The following is a 21344-nucleotide window of genomic DNA, read 5'->3' as shown; positions in this document are numbered from 1 at the left end:
TCAAAAAATCTCGAGTATAATTGATTTGATTTGTCGAAAGTTTATCATTTATTTGAGAAATTTTAAGAACAGGTAAGAAACGCTTAGATCATAAATGACTTGGTTTTGCCAATAATTTGATTCGGTTAATCTCATTTCTCGTTGCATCACTTAAAAGCTATCAGTTTAGTTAATATTCTAATGCTCATTAATAAATTATCACTATGTGGACATTGCCTTTCGTCATATTTAATTCAATAAAAATTAGCTGAAGACAAAACATTGGATTGACTACGAAAAAATAAAATCGTAAAAATCTTCCTCATTGTATTTCTTGTCACAGTATAAGAGATATTACCATGTTCAAGTTATCCAGCCGTGAAAAATGAGTCTCAATTGATTTTTAAATCCATCAGTGATTGTGACCAATTCATTGGACAATAATTTTTCATGGCTGTATTAATATGTTTTCCCATAATAATATTTTTAAGTCGCACTAGCTTACCTAACCTGATCCTCCAGTTTAAAATTGTACAAAATTTCAAGTTTCAATAGTTAATATCATGGTAAATGAGCATCAATATTAATCACGTGGCTTTTGTTAGATTTTCTTTTATTCATCTTCCGTAGATTGTTCAAAATGCATCTCATCTCAATAAATCACCAATAATTTTCTCCGAACAGAAATTTCTGCTAAAACTTTTGTCATTCCTCGTAAAGGGTGTTTGTTAGATCAATAGGTAAACGATAGTATCTTGATCTCTTGCGAGCAATTATCCAGATGAAATTGTCTCCAATTTTATTACCAAAATCAATAGATAATCTTAAAGTTCATAAAACGGATCCAAAGTAAAATAATCGTGAAATATTCCACCTAAAACTTTCTTAAATCTTGAGTTAACATGAAACCTTTGAACTATTAAAAGTCTTTCGCGACTTTAGCTGAAATGTAACTGTTGTAATCTCTTTTTTAAGTCTATGTAGACATTACTTTCGTCTTATTTTATCAGTTAAATCAAAATTATCTAAGGACAAAAATGTCTTGAGAAAATCAAAAACACTATGACTGACCATCAAAAGACTACTATCAATATTACTTTGTATCGTTTCTTTACTCCTTCGAACAGTATTTGCATTCGTAAGAGAGGATCTTTTTCATAAAAACTAATGAATTTTTTGCGTCCATGATAAGATTTTCATTCATTGATGAGGCTTTTTCTTGCTGGAGTTTTGTATTTTTTTGACAAGTATAAAAACAAGTTGTAAAAATCTTCTTCGTTGTATTTCTTGTCTCTTCTAATACAAGAAATGGTACAAATTCTAAGAGACATTACGAGGTTTGAGTTATATTATATTTCAACATGATAATATTTTTAAGTCTCTCTAGTTTAGATCTACCAGTTATAAACTGCACAAAAGTTCGAGTTTTAATAGTAAATATCATGGTAAATGAGAATCAGTATTAATCACGTTGCTTTTGTTTCATTTTCTTTTATTCATCTTTCGTAGATTTTGAATTTGAAATTTACTGAGGTTTCAACTCACCTTAGTTTTCTTGCATTGAATTCAGCTCTCGAAGCTTTGACTAAATCTAAAGATACTATCATCTAGTCATTTGCAAATCATCAATCAAATATGGAAAAGATAAACTTGGAGTTCAATTGGAATCAATCAAAATGCTTAAAAACAGACTAAATCTCAAGACACACATAATTAATTAACTTTAAGTGTACAGATTATGTGGTTTCAACTAATTTTAATCTAATTTGATAGTAAATTTGATTGTGGTTTAACAATTAGATCTAATCGTATGTTTCTCTGTTTTCAAAGATTATTACTAAAAACCACATAAAAGTTTAGTTTCAATGGCGAAAAAGAGATTTTTAATTCAAGTATTGAAATGTAAAGACAAATTTGGACTCGGAAAAAGTTTCTAATTGGTTTAGCCTTTGATTAATCTTTCATTTTGTATTTCGAGTTTAATTCAGTCATAACTTTGAACGGAAAATAGTCAAAGATAACTTTGTACTTTAATAAAATTAATTGAATAATATTGAACAAATCGAATCAGTACTATGACTCTATTCATATTGGGACGGGAACGATCCCTTGTACCTTGGTGATTCGTATTGCTCTTTTTCGATTAAAAAAATACACTGATACCAATTCCAACATATCTTGCCAGTTTCGTAGCCTCAATACTATTAGAAGCCTAAAATGAAAGATTACATTTCCCACGCACCAGTTGTAACCGCAAAAACATCTTATGTCCCAAAACTAATTCATTCGATCTGAAACTTTGTCAATCAACTTATTAATTAAACGATGAATGAGACAGAAAAGAACATAAATTATATTAAAATTAAATTTAATCAGGATAATAGGGAAAGTAAAGACTAAAAAATTTCCATAGTAAATCTTAACTTCAAAAAAGAAAAGTAAATCCAATGTCATTTTCGTACTTACAGTAAAAAGCATCAATTTCTTATGATATGATTCTCGTGGATTATCAAACCAATTTTCTTTCTTGGGTACAGTTTTTCAAAAAGTTGAATAGATTAACTGCCTTCCGAATGTTCGAGATGAACTTATCTATTATTGTAATTATCTTTTCGAAGTGTTTGTAGATTACCGTTTTCTTAGTTTCGGTTATATTTGCATATCTTATTAATTTCATTCAAACAGATCAAGGCGATTCTCACTGTTACCTCTCATTTAAAATCTCGCTTTTCTGATAAAATTTATTCAATAGAAGATTATTAAAAAAACTTTTACTATAAAATTAATTGATAAAGTTGAAGTTTCACATAATCACTTGTCGTAACAATTTTTAAACATCTTTTTGTTTATCTCGACATGTAGACTAACCTAGTTATGATACATTTATGGCACAATAACTCCTGTGACATTTTGGTAAAACATATAAAACATTATCTTTAAAAACGGGATTGATTTGTTTTTTTCCTCATTATTTCTCATATCACATCTTAACCATGTTTAATTTCAATAACGAATTTCTCACTTTGGCTACTCAATTTTTCTACAAAAGTTATTGAAAACGTCTTTGAAAAGCACCGAAAAATCCAAAGACATTTTCATACTTAGTAAAAAGCATCAATTTCTCTCATGATATAATTCTCGTGGATTATCAATCCAATATTCTTTCTTCGGTAGATTTTTCAAAAATGAATTATTTAGTTCGATGTAACCAGAGACGAAATACAATTTCATAAATCTTTTATTGGCTAGATAAATGTTTCATTAATTAAATACACTCCATAATCATGGTTTTTCATTCAGAAAAATCAGTTGAAATTCCAATAATGATAAGTAAAATAAATTGGATTCATTGGAAATTTATCATGAAAGAACAGGTAAAGAAACGATGAGATCATAAATGAACTTGATTGATATCTTCAGGTCAAATTTACTCAAAAGCTCTACGATGAAGTTATACAATTGAGATAAAAGTCTTCAGTATCTCAAGATTGTAGAGAATCAAAAAATTATGAATAGCAGAAACAAATGGAGTTTAGTTTTGTCAATAATTTGGTTCGGTTAATCTCGTGTCTCGATAAATCACTTGAACGGTCGCAATAAATTTAGTTAGTATTCTAATGCTTATTAATCATATGCACATTAAATCATCAATATACAGTAAGTGACGATCAATGATGTTCATCCAGAAAAAGATAAAGTCATAATTAGTCTTATATTAATAATATGAAGCCGAAACTCTTAACGAGATGATTGTTATTAATTCCATTTCAAAATGCATCTCATCTCAATAAATCACCAATAATTTTCTTCGAACAGAAATTTCTGCTAAAACTTTTGTCATTCCTCGTAAAGGGTGTTTGTTAGATCAATAGGTAAACGATAGTATCTTGATCTCTTGCGAGCAATTATCCAGATGAAATTGTCTCCAATTTTATTACCAAAGTCAATAGATAATCTTAAAGTTCATAAAACGGATCCAAAGTAAAATAATCGCGAAATATTCCACCTAAAACTTTCTTAAATCTCGAGTTAACATGAAACCTTTGAACTATTAAGTGTCGATTGATTTTATGCAAACAGATCAAGACGGTTCTCACTATTACCTCTCATTTAAAATCTCGATTTTCTGATACAATTTATTCAATAGAAGATTATCAAAAAAACCTTTACTATATAAATTGATAAAGTTGAAGTTTCACATAATCACTTTTCATAAGTTTTCTTAGTTTAAAACATCTTTTAGTTTATCTCGACATGTAGACTAACCTACTTATGACGCAGTTATGGCACGATAATTGCTGTGACATTTCGGTAAAATAAAAACTGTAAGAGCTCTTGTAAGTAAAGTAAATTCATTCAAACACGATTTCATAGTACATCTTCACTTCAATAGAAACGGAACTGTGGATATCCTTGTCTGCTAATTTTAATCTAAATTCAATCGATCAGTATAGTTTATAAAGCAAAAGTTTTTTCAATCCTTCCAACATACGAAAAGTTTTATTGTAAGATTAATCTCTGAGGCTATCAGATATCTTTTCTTAGAAAAAGAAATTGCCATCTAGTCATTAATCCGACAACGAAATGTCAAACAAATCAATGATTCTCTATAAGCACGAGATTGAATTTTTTTTCCTCATTATTTCTCATATCACATCTTAACCATGTTTAATTTCAATTAAGGCACAAATTACTATTGAATTTGTCTTCTTTTTTCGTTTGTACAATCATCAGAAAAAATTTTTCGACAATCATCAATTTCCACTTTAGATAAAAAAAATTCCTGGACAATCCGATCGATATATTAGGGCAAGCATTATGTCTAGTGGTTAAAACTTTTTATAAGTGAATCTACTCTCATTAATCACGAACTATTAATAGTATTAATAATAAAATATTCATCAAGTTTCAATGAAAAAGATTCTCACTCTGTAGTCTAGAAAAATTCAATCGATTTCATTTTTGGACGTTTTTTCGAAAAATTCAGTCAATGCATATTCTCTTCCATTGAAAATATTCAAAACTTGGAAAGCTTCGGCTCGACTTAATAGAAATATCATCCAGATTATAATAATGTTGATAATATGAAATTCAAGAAATGAAAGTACTCTAATAATCTCATTCTACCATAAATTAATAAAGCTCAAGTTATTCGATTTCCATTCTAAATTGAAAATAAAAAGCCCACTTTTGATCGCTTGAATTTATCAGCGAGAAGAAACAAAATCAACAAGAATTAATAATAAATATACATAATTTAACATTTTTCTTAATGATGAATTATGAGTTATTGAATGAATGTAAAAGTTTTATCTAATTAATGAGTAAATGAAAATTTATTCGCTTACATGTGAAGATCTGGTGATAATGCTGAATCTGAATATACGTTATTCTTGGATCATTCGAACTCGAATACTATTGTAAAAATTAACTGATCTTAATTCACTCTTTCGTCTAGAGTGCTAATTATAGTTAGAGTATAAGATATTATATTAATAATAATAATTTCTACTATTTTACTTTTAGAAGCAAAGTATTAATTTGATGGAAAATTATATTAAAAGCAAAGCTTGAATGGCTGAAATGAAACTTAATTACAACAAATCGAAAAGAACTTAAAAGTAAATGATGTTTAATCATGAGCCTTGATTTAAGTTGTATTGATAATTATAATTCACTAAGCAGATAACAAATTTGATAAAGATAAATTGACAATTAACTTTTTTGATCTCGCAAACTCAAATGAGTGAGAGAGCTGAAAATAAGACGATTAAGCTATTGTAATGACGATACACTTGAAGGTTCGTTGATTTTGTTCAATCTATTCAGATAAGAAAATTTGTTTGATTGATAAAAACAGTTAATTTACATAAGTTAATAATAATAACGATAAGAAACTTAATCATCTTCCAAATAATTCTAAATTCATATTTTCACCTCGTCTTTTTTCGTTTGGTGGAGCAAACGATCTTAATGTTTTCGGATGATTTTTGGATGAATTTAGCTAATAGAGGAGATGACGGTTGATTCACATAGCAGAATGAGGATTTTCTTTCACATTCAAATCCTTTTTTACATTCAATGACAATGTTATTGAACTTAAGTTGTAAATAAATAGAATTGATAAAGATGAGATTATATTTAAAGACGAAATGACTAGATGATTATTTCTTTTCTGGTTAAAATACAAAGACAAAAATAAAATAATCGACAGTCACATAGATAAAAAGCTCGAATGATAATATGAACGCCATTTAGAGCTTAGTTTCTCCTTAAAGTATATTCTCGTGTCTGTCTATCGTAAGTTGATTTGGAATATTAATATAGTGAAGTTGATTCAATTCACTGATATATTCTTTGAACATAACATTGTATTGATATTCAGGTTAGAATGCAGAATTGATGTTTGTCAAACCAGTTTAACCTCATTATATCAATAATTAAAATTTCTTATTTCTCATTCCATTCTTAGTCTCTTTGTTATATTTGCTCACAATTATATCGACATCGCTAAAAAAATTGAGAACATTAAACTTAACTTAACTTGAATTGAAGAAAATTTAAAACTTTCGTTCTGTACATGCATATCCATCTGGACAATTTACTCGTGATGATCTTATCTTAACACAAAAGCTACAATAACACGGTGAATATTTTTTTCGAGAAATTCTAACTTCTTTTTGTACTTGTGAAAAAAAACAAAAATTTTTTGAAAAAATCGAAAATAGCGGAGAGTTTAAAAAGGATTTTAACGTGAAGAAAAATCGTCACTGTTTTAAGTGAATAAACCGTCATTCTATGTGATTACTGTGATTGAAAGTTCTAGTAAATTGTATCTTCTATCTGGATGCTACATAGTAAACGAAAAGATCCATTAAAAGATTGTCCATCTCTTAAATTATGTTACCCTGTTAACAAATTCTACTATTGATGGAATACATTACATATGATTCTATCCTTTGAACAAGTTATTGTTATCTTCATAATGTGATATCGATTTTGCTGTCATTCGATGTTGCATCTTGAAGATTATCATGATCACAATGGCTAAAATCAATATAATAGTTTTACATATGTTTCTGTCGAATTTCTTCCGATCTAATTTACAAATCAACGAAATTTTGGTGATTTTTCAGTTCTGAACTCAATCTAAGACAGTCCCGCTCTGCCGCTAAAACTTTAGCCAAAAAACATTTACTTTTCTCTTGTCTCTCGTAAGTTTAATTTTTGCTATAGAGTTTACAATTTAGGCTTTAAATTATCAAATGAAGATGATTTATTGTTGAAGGTAAAATTAATGATGTTATACTCGCATCAATTAGGAGCTATTTTGAAATGGATTAAAGTATTTGAAAAGTTAAAACCAAAGATTAATTTGATGAGAAAAGTAACAATAAAGATTAATAATCAGTTGAATTAATTTTACTTTTGTTTCATGAAGAAATTTCTTAAGCTGTTGATCGTTCCCGTCCCAATATGAATAGAGCCATAGTACTGATTCGATTTGTTCAATATTATTCAATTAATTTTATTAAAGTACAAAGTTATCTTTGACTATTTTCCGTTCAAAGTTATGACTGAATTAAACTCGAAATACAAAATGAAAGCTTAATCAAAGGCTAAACCAATTAGAAACTTTTTCCGAGTCCAAATTTGTCTTTACATTTCAATACTTGAATTAAAAATCTCTTTTTCGCCATTGAAACTAAACTTTTATGTGGTTTTTAGTAATAATCTTTGAAAACAGAGAAACATACGATTAGATCTAATTGTTAAACCACAATCAAATTTACTATCAAATTAGATTAAAATTAGTTGAAACCACATAATCTGTACACTTAAAGTTAATTAATTATGTGTGTCTTGAGATTTAGTCTGTTTTTAAGCATTTTGATTGATTCCAATTGAACTCCAAGTTTATCTTTTCCATATTTGATTGATGATTTGCAAATGACTAGATGATAGTATCTTTAGATTTAGTCAAAGCTTCGAGAGCTGAATTCAATGCAAGAAAACTAAGGTGAGTTGAAACCTCAGTAAATTTCAAATTCAAAATCTACGAAAGATGAATAAAAGAAAATGAAACAAAAGCAACGTGATTAATACTGATTCTCATTTACCATGATATTTACTATTAAAACTCGAACTTTTGTGCAGTTTATAACTGGTAGATCTAAACTAGAGAGACTTAAAAATATTATCATGTTGAAATATAATATAACTCAAACCTCGTAATGTCTCTTAGAATTTGTACCATTTCTTGTATTAGAAGAGACAAGAAATACAACGAAGAAGATTTTTACAACTTGTTTTTATACTTGTCAAAAAAATACAAAACTCCAGCAAGAAAAAGCCTCATCAATGAATGAAAATTCTGAAAATCTTATCATGGACGCAAAAAATTCATTAGTTTTTATGAAAAAGATCCTCTCTGACGAATGCAAATACTGTTCGAAGGAGTAAAGAAACGATACAAAGTAATATTGATAGTAGTCTTTTGATGGTCAGTCATAGTGTTTTTGAGTTTCTCAAGACATTTTTGTCCTTAGATAATTTTGATTTAACTGATAAAATAAGACGAAAGTAATGTCTACATAGACTTAAAAAAGAGATTACAACAGTTACATTTCAGCTAAAGTCGCGAAAGACTTTTAATAGTTCAAAGGTTTCATGTTAACTCAAGATTTAAGAAAGTTTTAGGTGGAATATTTCACGATTATTTTACTTTGGATCCGTTTTATGAACTTTAAGATTATCTATTGATTTTGGATATAAAATTGGAGACAATTTCATCTGGATAATTGCTCGCAAGAGATCAAGATACTATCGTTTACCTATTGATCTAACAAACACCCTTTACGAGGAATGACAAAAGTTTTAGCAGAAATTTCTGTTCGAAGAAAATTATTGGTGATTTATTGAGATGAGATGCATTTTGAAATGGAATCAATAACAATCATCTCGTTAAGAGTTTCGGCTTCATATTATTAATATAAGACTAATTATGACTTTATCTTTTTCTGGATGAACATCATTGATCGTCACTTACTGTATATTGATGATTTAATGTGCATATGATTAATAAGCATTAGAATACTAACTAAATTGATTGCGACCTTTCAAATGATTTAACGAGACATGAGATTAACCGAACCAAATTATTGACAAAACTAAACTCCATTGTTTCTGCTATTCATAATTTTTTGATTCTCTACAATCTTGAGATACTGAAGACTTTTATCTCAATTGTATAACTTCATCGTAGAGCTTTTGAGTAAATTTGACTTGAAGATATCAATCAAGTTCATTTATGATCTCATCGTTTCTTTACCTGTTCTTTCAGGATAAATTTCCGATGAATCCAATTTGTTTTACTTATCATTATTGGAATTTCAACTGATTTTTCTGAATGAAAAACCATGATTATGGAGTGTATTTAATTAATGAAACATTTATCTAGCCAATAAAAGATTTATGAAATTTTATTTCGTCTCTGGTTACATCGAACTAAATAATTCATTTTTGAAAAATCTACCGAAGAAAGAATATTGGATTGATAATCCACGAGAATTATATCATGAGAGAAATTGATGCTTTTTACTAAGTATGATGCTGAAGTCTTTTTTCTCCACCAATCAGGAAAAAATGACTCTCCTGTTTGAACCAAGATTCACAAGTTCGTCGATGGATTAGAGCACGATGTTGCTGTGCTTGAGATGATGAGAAGAAATTTTGTCATTCATTCAAATTATTTCATCTCTAATGTCTTCATGTCACATGTTTGTACTGTAGTCTTTAATCTCACTTGGATAACTTCATTGTGGAGCTTTTGAGTAAATTTTACTTTCAGATATTAATAAAGTTTATTTGTGATCTCATCTGATGAGAATAGGTAAAGAAACGGTGAGTCTCATCGTTCATCGTCAGAAATTTCCGATGAATATAATATTATAAATTAATTATACTTTTCATTATTGCTACTGCAAGCAATTAAGTAGCTTCATCCTTGAAAAACTCAACAAAATAAAGTTGAGGAAAATCTAGAATGTGTAAAAAATTACAAAATCTTCCGTTTGAATTTTATTTATAAATATTTTATTGATTCCATTTCCTGCCAGTTATTTATATCTATATCTTTATCTCTATAATGTTTTCACATTAAAATAAACAATTAATGTTCTCACGAAGCGTCATCTTATTGTCAATATATTTGTATATAAAAATTATAGATAGCCAAAAGGAGAAAGCCGTTGCATTATTCTTGGATTATTACTTATTTTTAGACAAATTCGATAAAATTCGTGTCTTTGTTGAAATCAAACACGGTTAAGATTTGATATGAGAAATATTGAGGAAAAAACAAACAATCCCGTGTTTAGTTATGATGGAATATGATGATTAATGAGTAAATTTTGAGAAATATTTGTTGTTATTGATATATTAATTATATAATCATAATATTGATGAAATCTCAGATCTAAACATCATCTCAATTATGAACAATAAAATTCATTATTTTTATCAAATTGAGAAATTTTAAAGCCAAAATAAAAAAAATAATTCAGGTTATAAATAATCATACAGTAAATCAATTATTTCATGTTGTTCTCTTCACTATTTTATTTAAAATGCTAATTTTGAATGAAAAATCGTCCGCTTGATTCTTCTCATGAATATTTTATTTTATTAATTAGTATTCTATATTTACCAGTTATTTATGTAATATTCTTTAAAACAATAATTGCTAAAATAAACATTGTAGCTTTCGCAGATAGTCATTTTATTTATGAGTAACTACAGCATAGTGCAGGTTTTTATTTTTTTCTATTTTATTAATTTAATAGATTTTGATGAAAGCTCATTCACAAATCTGAAGAGTCATAAACATAACTCATAAACAGTCTAATTTGGATTTAGCATCGATTTATACATTATTTATTTCAACATAATTATATAAAATATTGAATAGGTTATTTGGAATGGAACAAATGATCTATCTATAATTTTTAATCCGATTAACAATTAAATCAGTAGAAAATGGCGCTAATTTTATTTGATCAGCATTTTAATTTCTCAATCTGGAGTAAGAAGTGAAGATGAACCGACAATTTTAATATCAGCTAGAGGTTGATCTTTGATTGATAGTCGAACTAAATTGCCATTGATTGACTGCATTCGGTTAATTTTACCAAGAATATGGCAAAGAGTTTCCTTTGGTTGATCACTAAAATTAAGACTTGATTCCAAATAACGTTGAAGTAAATAAATGTAAGCACAGTACTCCAATCTATTGAAAATAATGAACGAAAAGATTAAAGAATTTTTCTTAAAAATAGACTATCATTACCTTATTGCCTCCGGTGACTTGAGATTTGGTAGGTTACAATTGAACAGCATTATAACAATAATGAGTTGGTTGATGATTACATTGTTTCTCCAAATTGGACTAAGAGTTCTCGCAAACTCAAGATAATCCTCGTAAAACGATTTGTCAAATCGCTCTATGTCTTCGAATTTAACTGTCATTTTGGTTCCTTTTATCTATAATTTTCAATAAATTACATGTATTATTATTATGATGAATTTGCTCACAAGTTCGCTCTAAGTTTGATCGAAGTTTGAACTTTCGCAGTTGAATACAAAGATTTGAAGACCTTAATTTTTAATATTAGCTATTCAATTATCAAAATCTACTGTTAATATAAGATATAACTCAATTGTTCATGTTTTTCATGCTCATTCCATAATTTAATGAGAGATAATTTGCCATTGTAAAATTGGCTCACCACAAAGATTAATGAGCTCCTTCACTCTGAATAATCTCTAACAGGTAATAGATGGCGTTCATAATTGCACTAGTTTCTATGGTTAAGTATTAATAATTGCAATCGAAAGATGGAGAAAGAGCAAAAAAGGTAAAAAAGTCAAGTGATTTCGATAAAGCTTATCAGTGATTTGTTATCATGGGATTTCTGGTTGATGATTTTAATCACTTTTGTTTCTTTGTTATCCCGTAATCAAGATAATCATTTGAACAATTGAACTTCACTAGTTTACTTACCGGCCAAAGTAAATTTTCTACATCAAATAAGAAGATGCCTCTCATCGCCAATATATCGGCATAAGTACCTCGAATTAAATTCATTTGATCTTCGACGGGAAGCTCAGCGTATGCGGTTAACTTCTTGGTCATGGAGAGTAAATAACCGACCGAAACATTGTAACAATCATCAATCAAACTTTCTGCAGTAGTAGTTGGACAAGCCAAAGGTTCGTTAAAAACTCCATAGGCCAAGGTAAGTTCTATTAGTCGAGTCTCTTCCATTGAGTTCAGCGCTAATGTTGCCATGTGCTTTTCGTTTCTCATGTTGATTCGAGTGAAATAAGAGTCAATTATATGATGGAAAACATTCAAACTAACTGCTTTAGATGATTCCGATTGTGAAGATGATAATGATGATGAGGTGGATGTAGATGGTAAGGTTGAAGTAGTTGGTTTTACAAAGTTATCAATTTTTTTATCAATCTCTTCAGTTACCCAGTATTTCATTTGTTTACATAGACTTGGTTCAGGTGTTTTCATTTGATTTTGAATTGACGACGATGATGATGATAAAAGTGGTGGTTCTGTTGATTTTTTAATTGGTGCTATTTCTGGTGTGTTGACTGAGAATGGTGATATTGGTTTGGTAGTTGTTGATGATGAGGCTGATGAAGATGAAGATAATGTTACATGTGAACACAATGGTTTTGGTTGTTGCTTCTTGACTAAATTCTGGTAAACTGGCAAACAATCTGGATCATAACTGTTGATAGTCAACGAATTAACTTTCATTGATACATCATTAGCACCTTTGCTGTCTAAAGCACAAACATCTTGACTTGATCGCTCTGGAGATGAAGTAATTGAGAGAGAAGGAGATGACGAAGCTGATGATTTACCTGTAAAAGTGATAACAGATGATCTTTGTAATGGACTTGATTGAGCTGAATTACGTGAGATCGAACTTCTTGTAGGAGTTTCATTTGCCTTCACAAGATGAGCAAAAAAGTTCTGATCAGAAATCTTATGAAAAAATTGAGCCACTGATTGCCTATTATTATTATCAATCGGTTTATCATTTGTATTTATGTTTACTGAAGTTGAAGTAGTTGATTGCCATTGTCTATTGACCCTTGATCCATCTAAACTCTGTCCATTAACATTAGTGCTTGGCCAATTTGAGCTTCGCCTTTCATGATTAGTTCCAGCGTTGGAACTACTATTACTATTTCCACTAATTGAACTTCCTCCGACACTGTTTGTGGCACCACTTCCACCTCCTGTTCCAATCGGTGGGTTTGTTTTGAACCTTTTAGTCGATTGTCCACTTGTACCCATTTCTCGTCGAAGTTTACGTTCTTTTAAAATCGCTCGTCGAATTTTCAACTGCTCTTCAGATTGAATCCATTCTTTTATCATTCCAACAGCAAAACATTTCTCTAGTCTACATTTGCGACAATGTTTGCGAGTTGCGATCGTAATTTCACAGTTATCGTTGAATGGACAAGCCAGCTTCTAGTAGGGAAACAGTTAAAGGATTAAAAGAGTACCGAAGACTAAAAGTGCATTACAAAGGTACTTACATCACGTTCATTTGCCGTTCTCCTGAAAAAGGCCTTACAAGATTCACAGGTTATGGCACCAAAATTATTTCCAAAAGATTTGTCTGAACATACAAGGCACGAAATTGGTTTGTCGGGTCTAGAAGAGGGCACGTACGAACGCAATGAGGCTGTGTCAGGAACCATCATGAAAATGGTTGATGCCAAATGAAAAGATCCAAAGAAGAAAAGTTCAACAAAGAACGAACTTAATCAAGATGATTAAAGTAACCTTGATGAACCCAAGACTGTCAATGGAACAGTTTGACTTTCCGCAGTTTTTGTTGCTGTGTAACAATTAGAAATTAACAAGTCAATTGATATAATAAATGGATGAAGCTATAAAATATTTCTTGTAAAATCCTCGATCAAACTAAACTGATCTAGTGATCTAGGTGAATGTTCAACAATTGAATATAAACACTGATACCATGGATTAAGGTGAGTTCACTAATTACAAGAAATAGCAATAAGTTTAAGTAAATAACTATCACTATAAATATAAACAGGACACTAATTAGTTGAGTGCTCAGTGTATTAAGGACAAAAAAAGTTTATCATCATTGGTTAATTATCTTGATTAAATATGGTGAGAATATCAAATGGTACGCATGTTTCGTTTGTGTAATTAAAACGTATATAATTGTTACTCAACGATACAGGGCGTTCCAATTTCACTATTCTGTTATTAATCATCATCTAATTAATATGGTTAACTTTGTTTCCTTTGTCTTACCTAATCAATTAATTCATCAATCTTCAGCACCTTTGAAACTTTGTATCCTTTTTCCAGATTCATTTGTCCTTTACAATTAATACTAATTGAATTCATTTTGTATTCAAACAAATGATAAAGTTGCATAAAACTTTTCATCACATTACAATTTATATTAATACATTAGTTACATAAACTTTAACCATATGAAACAGTCGATCTCTTTACCAAGATGTTTAATTATTTTCAATTCTAATCAAAGAATCATATTGAATTGCATGCAAGTCAATCTGTCAACAATTGTACTCAAAGTAGTGAAACGAACTGTGAGTACAATTGATTATCTCAATGATAAGTCAACTTTGATCTATTAATATGGGTGATAAATTTGATTAATGAGTTGATAAGCTGATTTTGAATTAACAATTTAACTTGTCTAAACTCTAAATCAAGTGAATCATCTGATGGGATTTCATCAAATTTAACCTAATTACATTCCTGAACTCTATGCTCTCTTGTTGATACTCAGTCAATATCAACTATTAATATAAGTTCAATTGCTAGCACGAAGTGAATTTTGTGATTAGAATTAAACGTTCGGAATTAATTTCTCGCAACTTTCAGGTTTCCCTGTAATTATCGATACAAGAATCAGAAGAAAAAGTTTCTTCAGTTTCTATGTGTCAATCATGTTTCGTTAACTTTTTTCTGTTTTATGGAGCTTATTACCTTTAGATTAATTTCCATGTAGATTGTCTGATTAGATTATAACTATTAATACTGTCAACATTTACTAGAGACACATAGTAACAAAATGAAGAACGGCTGTTTCTTGCTACGATATTTAATTTACTCTTAATCATTATTTACAAGTAGAATTGACGACAATTAGAGATGTATTTCGATATCTGTCAATTCATAGCAACTCATCTTTCGACTTTCCATTCCATCAATGCGAATTATTCGACCTTTGCTGGCCACAGTTGTGCTTCGAAAACTAACATCTAGACCTTTTCTACTAAGAGAAAAACGACTGTAGATATTGAACAACAGAATAGACTTTTTATCATTTATGTGGACATTTGATGATAATTTATATAAAAATAATAATTAAAAGAATTACATTGAATGAAAAGAGAAATTCTATGTGGAAGGTGGATGGAAGTTTCCATAAAATGCTATGAGTGCAAGACATGGAAGTACAGTAACATTCTGAGAGGAAGAGATCGATATTTTTTGGTTACATTCGATGAAAAGTATAATCACAAAGTTAATTTAGTATTAATACATGAATTTATGGATCATTTTAGTTCCATAACAACAGGTTTATTTTCAGCCGTTTTTTTTCGTGAACTTATAGAAATGGGAGAAGTTGGTGTTGTGGTTGTGGTTGTAGTTCCTTTCGAAGAATTTTTCCCAGTGAAACTCTGCTGATTGAAAAGTTTAGAACTTCTTGTGGATAAAGTTGAAATTGGATTTGATGATGATGTTTTCGAGGAAAGAGATGAGATGTATGTTGATGGGAATTTGCCGGAAACCATTCTAATGATCGCTGGTCGAGCTTTACTATTCGTAACGATCTCGAAGAGAAATATGAAAATACCCTACAAAGAGATTGAGTTAATTAATTAATTGACTAGAGTTTACTTTTAAGGATAAGATAATCTCACTTGTGATCCGTTGATTATTATAAATAGATAAGATATCCAATCTGCCCATTCATTGAAATACAGAAAACCAATTATCCAAGTGAGTCCAAGTAAAATTAATAATGAACAAGATCCTTTCAACCAACGACGAACTAGCCCGTTATCTTGGCGATTCTGGTCAGGTCGATTTCCTCTTGCTGCCCAACTCTTTTTCTTTAAATTACTTAATAGCGCGATCTGTATCGATTTTCCATAGATTATCATATTTGACGCTATTATCAAAGCAACTGGGCCAGCAAAGAACCAGATTCGTGATGGATACAAAGGATTAGATATCCAACAACTAAAAATTGATTCAGATAAATGGAAGATTAGAACCAAATGTTTACGAATTGTAATCAGACCAACTTACTAGTAGCTTGTGTCGTCGTAAAAACATTCAATACCAAGAATTGCAACAGTAACACCCAACCAGATTAGTGCTAATCCATAGCCAAGTAAGTAGAGCCATCGACTGCGAAATTCAAAGTTTAGAGGAACCACAACAATCATTTGGTATAAAAGGTAACCCTCAAGTGACATCCATGTAAATGTTGCTGCTAGGAAATAAAAAAGTGTCGCTGAAATGACTCGACACCAGAGCTGAAATAGAAAAAAAGATTTGTAAAACTAAACTTAACGATCAAAATATAAATTACTTCCTCAATGGTTATTGTTAGTATCCAATATAATATCGATCGTTAATGTTACTAATTATATATACGTAAAGAGAAAAGTGTAAAATCAATTATCAGTTTCACACAGTTTCTGATGATGTTGAGTAAACAATCAAGAAAACATAAGTGATTCATTTAATTTCCGAGGAAATGGATTTACACCTTTTGAAATTTACTCATATACAGGACGTAACAACCAAATATCCGGACTTTTGACGCTCTACCATTTCTGAGCTATTTATAAGCTACGATTTTTTTCTTCGCGATTCAACAGAGAAAATGAGAAAGTTTTGTTGTGTCCTGGTTTGGAACTTTTCCATAGAGACGTTACCGAACAGTGGCCTCTCAAAGTCGGAAAAGTGGTACATTTAGATGCAAAACTTTTTTCTGAATTATTAATAGTATTTAGGCCAATTTAATCTTCATCATTAGTCGTTTAATAAGTTTATAATTAAGCCAATTAAGCTACTGAATGAAACAAATAGGCACTGATTTTAGACTAGCTAGTACATTGAGATGAACTTTTTGTCGTAAATACTAATCTGGCGTCGGGAATTAACTAGGACTTGATTTCAAGGCAATCGAAAAAGGCCAAAAAAGAAATATTTTCAGAAAAAAAGTCACAAACCAGGACACAACAAAACTTTCCCATTTTCTCTGTTAAATCGCGAAGAAAAAAATCGTAGCTTATAAATAGCCTAGAAATGGTAAAGCGTCAAAAGTCCGGATATTTGGTTTTACGCCCTGTATAAACAATTAATCTAATTTAAAATACATGAGCATCAATATTTTTGCTGATTATTGAGGAAGCAATTAAACGCAATCAATTTCGTTTGATGAAATTAAAAAATCAATTACTCACAATATTTTCTGTGTGTTCAACACCAAACATTAGGATAAAATCGGTAATCAAAAGACAAATACAAAGATTTGTTGTTATAGTTACTCGCTTATTAGTTATCGGAGTGCTTTTAACCGGAGGTAAAGTGATGAGGAAAAAGATGGTTAAAATTAGCGATATAACGGATGCAGTTAAGAAAACGAGAGTTAGAACAGATTTGACTTGGTCGTCTTCCTGTCGACCAGAGAGGTCCATAAGAATCGCGAAGTTGGTTAAATGTGAACAATGACAAACAGTTTTTCGTCGAGTTGATGCAATCGGATCGTAAACACATCCAGTCGAGTTCCAAACTGTATTAACTTGATCCCAGAAAACGCATTGAACAAGGTCACCTCTGTGTCGCAACATGTTATGGGACAAAGAGACTTGGACATTTAGATTGGCAACTTTTTCTCCGAAACTGAATGAAACCAAATCGGAGACAATGTTGACTTTTTCTTCTGGTGGTTTCATGTAATTTGAAATCTTTTTGATTATTGTTCCAAGGCCTGATGGTCGACCGCATGCTGATGCTGATGTAACAGTGTCGAGGTCAAATCCTGGATAAAAATCAGCCAAATCAATGTTAATTGTTGTTCAATAATTCAACTTCAAGTATTACATTGATTTAGAAAACGATATCGATTTGATAATTTACTATCATAAGACTGATCTCTGATGGTATTTGTGTAAAGTAACAATAATTACCTAAGAAAGAATTGAAGCAATTTTCAACTTTTATTACCAAATGATTGAAATGATTAAACTGAAGGAAAATTACCTCAATAAAATAAAATAAAATAAACTCGGCGTTAATTGTTGTAAACCCAAAGAGGCAAACTAATGTGTTAACATGATAACATTTGTTTATCTTTTAGTGAGGATCAAGGTAATAAAATGATAGTTGATCAATTGCAACGCGAATCTCAAGTTAATCCAATTAACTCACTGTTAAATATAATAAACTAATTTACCAATTGTGATGTCAAACAATTGACTAAGTGTGGGGTGTAAATATTTACCTGATGGAAACTTGATCTGTGCAACTTGTGATGAAGCCGTTTGTTTTGATGGAAAGGCCACTTCTTGGTTAATGTAACTATGGTTCTCGAAGGCAAACACTTCCATTTGAATCGAATCGGCATCAATGGGAATAGATGAATTTTGCTCCAATTCACAAGCTAAATTCAGTCCAAACTGCTCAGTTTGCGAAATGATCTGCGTCGCGTAAACGGGCGTCTTTTCAGTCTCCGTATTTTTCCAACATTGCTCATTCTTCGTCTCCATCAATGCTGACAAAATGGTACAAAGCTGTTGTGTGAATGTCACTCTTTTGGCAGTTGCAACAGTCTTGTTTTTTATTGCATCTAATTCGGAGTCGATTTTAGCACCCAATTTTTCAGTTAGCGCAACAGTTTTCAGAATATGGTCAGAAGTCGACAGGACAAAATTATCTTGTTTAATATCATCCAAAATGGCCTGAGTAAGATCTTGTGAACTTCCTTCATCGTGAGTGATGTTTTCGTTGATTTGGGCAAAAAAATCATCAACGTTTTTAGGTTCGACTTCAGGATTAACATCCGTTTGGTTTTGTTCCGTTTCTTTTGCTACAGTTGTAATTGGGTCTGGAACTTCAGTAATTGGAGATTCGGTTGGTTTTTCAGTAATGGGATCAATTACCGTTGTGGGGATGTCAATTATTCCTCTGGTTAAAGACAAAACAATTAAATGATGCACATATTTAGATTTCAGAAATTTTTTACCAATAATCAACTTACGGTTTGAAACGATATTCACATAAAGCGTGACCTTTGGCTTCAAGATTCCGGTGAACTAATCTGAAGTTTGGAAAATAATCAAAATTCTAGTGACTCTGAATTGACAAGATCAAAGAAGGGCAATTGGACTTACTTGGGTGTGATGGATAATCTATTAACGAGCAAAACTAAAACGTTTCCTTCCTTCGGTTCATCGCTTGATTTGATAATGTCTTTCAGGCAATTCGATTGTAAATCTGTTAAAGGGTTTGATGTACTACCACTTAGCATTTCCATTACAACTTCCGGCAGTGAATCGTTCTTGGTCATTCTGGGTCCAGAAATAATTTGTGTCCAAATCCAATCATGTGAACCAGATTCAGTTTTAGCTTCAATGAATGGCTTTATTACATCAGGAATCTTCTCCCATTCGTTACAAGCTCCAATTGAGATTAGATCGGCCGATCGTAACCCTCCGAGTTTTTGTCGACACCAACGTCGAGCTTCATCAAAACCTTTGATTTCTGGGTCATAAACGTAAATTCGGCCTTTTTTAGGGTCACAAGTAGCAGAACTTCCAGGGAGCGAAGCTTCTTCGCATCTCTCTTGCAAAAGCTCGATTACTTCGTCACTTATGTTATCGTCTGAATTAAAAGCGAAGAAAGAAAATATTTTTAGATTGATTTTTAACTTGTACCATCAAGATTGTTCGTCCCATTATAGAGTAATTAGAAAAATTTTTATTTTCGTTTTCTTTAGGGTTTAAGGAATCGCTTTCACTTACCCTGTAAGGAAATTGGTACCAGAATAGTCAAAACGATCACTAGTGATTTGAATAAGTCCATCACCTGGATTTTAATATGTCTTATTGTAACTACAATGGAAGAACAAAAAGATAATTAAGATTACAGTCAACTTTTAATTAGTCTTACTAATTATCTCTGCCTAAAATATACTCGTTTTTGGAGACATAATAATACTTGAAAGAGAAAAATAGTAAAAATGATAGTTGAGCATTTTAAGGCTTTTTCGTGACAATTTAACATCAAACGAATGCTTATAAAATCTCCATTTATGTAGTTGAAATTAAAAGATAAAATAAATCAGGTAACAATCAAGTGATGATTTAATATAAATGTTACAATTAATCATCTTGAATGAATCAGACGAATTTACTTCTCAACAGTTACAATAAAATTTTATTAATAGTTTCAAGACGAATTGTTTTTCTCAATTGCTGCTTTTTGACACTAAGACTTAACATTAATTGTGTGATTAGATTGCCTATCAATTGATCAATCTATTTATTGGCGTTTCAATCGTCACTTTATCAGTAGAGTAAATCTATTGAAATGACCATTTCTAACTCGAGGTTAATTACCTTCCAATCAAAAGATCAAAACTGTACAACAAAAGTATTTATCGTTGATGATTTTAATTAATCTAATCATTTGTGGTAATTACTGCTGATTGTTGATGATTAAATATATTTGTCTTTTGTTTAAACTGTTGGTGTCAAATTGCAGGAAAATTAATCTAAATTAGCAACTTACCTTAATTTGGAACTAAAATTGTTAACTTTCGAAATGTTTAATCAAAAGGACCTTTGATATTATTATTGTTCAGATAATCACAATAGTTAACACTTAATTTATATAAAAACATAGATTAAGATTATTGATTGAAAAGTTCATCTTGAAGTTAATCAAAGATAAATTGTTTACAATTGAATGATATTGTTATCGTTGTTCAATTGATTTGTCTCATCACCGATCACAAAGACACATGAAGAAGAAGTGAGAGACAAAGTGAAATAGGATTAAAGTTAATTGTTTAGTAGCAGTCGATTACCATTAACAACAAAAAGATAAATAAAATAGTTAATTGTAGTAATCAAATTTGATAAAAAGCTTTTAAATACTGACAATGTTATAATAGAAAATTTGATCAACGAGAATGAGAGTTACTATTTATCTCTATTGTAGTGGTTACATGCGCCAACAT

The 21344-nt window shown here is 30.2% G+C and overlaps 2 protein-coding genes and 1 long non-coding RNA gene across 5 annotated transcripts; all 3 read right to left on the bottom strand.

The window, feature by feature from the left end:
- Nucleotides 1-123: 123 nt before the first annotated feature.
- LOC128396448 (uncharacterized) lies at nucleotides 124-4139 on the bottom strand. The gene is made up of 2 exons (XR_008326796.1): nucleotides 2446-4139; nucleotides 124-2289 (listed from the first exon to the last, which is right to left on the bottom strand). It is a non-coding gene; the product is annotated as an uncharacterized LOC128396448 (long non-coding RNA).
- Nucleotides 4140-10740: 6601 nt separating this feature from the next.
- Nucleotides 10741-14326, bottom strand: LOC128396427 (nuclear hormone receptor HR96-like). 2 transcript variants are annotated; one of them, XM_053357009.1, is made up of 4 exons: nucleotides 13606-14326; nucleotides 12041-13534; nucleotides 11327-11520; nucleotides 10741-11266 (listed from the first exon to the last, which is right to left on the bottom strand). In XM_053357009.1, exons 1-4 carry the CDS (start codon nucleotides 13771-13773, stop codon nucleotides 11053-11055), a joined length of 2070 nt encoding a protein of 689 aa, XP_053212984.1. In that variant the 5' UTR covers nucleotides 13774-14326; the 3' UTR covers nucleotides 10741-11052. The 2 variants fall into 2 exon arrangements, with proteins under 2 accessions (XP_053212984.1, XP_053212983.1); XM_053357008.1 differs by having other exon boundaries at nucleotides 10742-11266; nucleotides 12041-13537; nucleotides 13606-14324.
- An 840-nt stretch (nucleotides 14327-15166) lies between these two features.
- On the bottom strand, nucleotides 15167-21343 carry LOC128396426 (adhesion G protein-coupled receptor L4-like). Of its 2 annotated transcripts, none has more exons than XM_053357006.1 (9): nucleotides 20894-21343; nucleotides 20125-20214; nucleotides 19495-19984; nucleotides 19362-19421; nucleotides 18606-19288; nucleotides 17566-18143; nucleotides 16400-16629; nucleotides 16009-16330; nucleotides 15167-15942 (listed from the first exon to the last, which is right to left on the bottom strand). In XM_053357006.1, the coding sequence occupies exons 2-9, from the start codon at nucleotides 20183-20185 to the stop codon at nucleotides 15640-15642; spliced, it is 2727 nt and encodes a 908-aa protein (XP_053212981.1). In that variant the 5' UTR covers nucleotides 20186-20214; nucleotides 20894-21343; the 3' UTR covers nucleotides 15167-15639. The 2 variants fall into 2 exon arrangements, with proteins under 2 accessions (XP_053212981.1, XP_053212982.1); XM_053357007.1 differs by lacking the exon at nucleotides 20894-21343 and adding an exon at nucleotides 20286-20432.
- Nucleotide 21344: the final 1 nt, after the last annotated feature.

This window comes from Panonychus citri, unplaced genomic scaffold (assembly GCF_014898815.1).
Source record: "Panonychus citri isolate SS breed McGregor unplaced genomic scaffold, ASM1489881v1 Contig00144, whole genome shotgun sequence".
In the NCBI taxonomy this organism is placed as follows: domain Eukaryota; kingdom Metazoa; phylum Arthropoda; class Arachnida; order Trombidiformes; family Tetranychidae; genus Panonychus; species Panonychus citri.
The sequence above is the reverse complement of the archived record's forward strand: the minus strand, read 5'-3'. Positions and strand labels throughout refer to the sequence as shown.

Bases quoted from the DNA above. Each gene is read 5' to 3' on its own strand.
- LOC128396427 (XM_053357008.1), bottom strand. From the start codon at position 13,773: ATGATGGTTCCTGACACAGCCTCATTGCGTTCGTACGTGCCCTCTTCT. The intron at 13,538-13,605 runs GTAAGTACCTTT...TTTCCCTACTAG, and splicing joins GAACGGCAAATGAACGTGAT to AAGCTGGCTTGTCCATTCAA. The intron at 11,521-12,040 runs GTAAGTAAACTA...TGAAAATTATAG, and splicing joins TAGAAAATTTACTTTGGCCG to ATAAAAGGAACCAAAATGAC.
- LOC128396426 (XM_053357006.1), bottom strand. From the start codon at position 20,185: ATGGACTTATTCAAATCACTAGTGATCGTTTTGACTATTCTGGTACCA. The intron at 19,985-20,124 runs GTAAGTGAAAGC...CTTTTAATTCAG, and splicing joins GGTACCAATTTCCTTACAGG to ACGATAACATAAGTGACGAA. The intron at 15,943-16,008 runs GTGAGATTATCT...ATCTCTTTGTAG, and splicing joins TAATAATCAACGGATCACAA to GGTATTTTCATATTTCTCTT.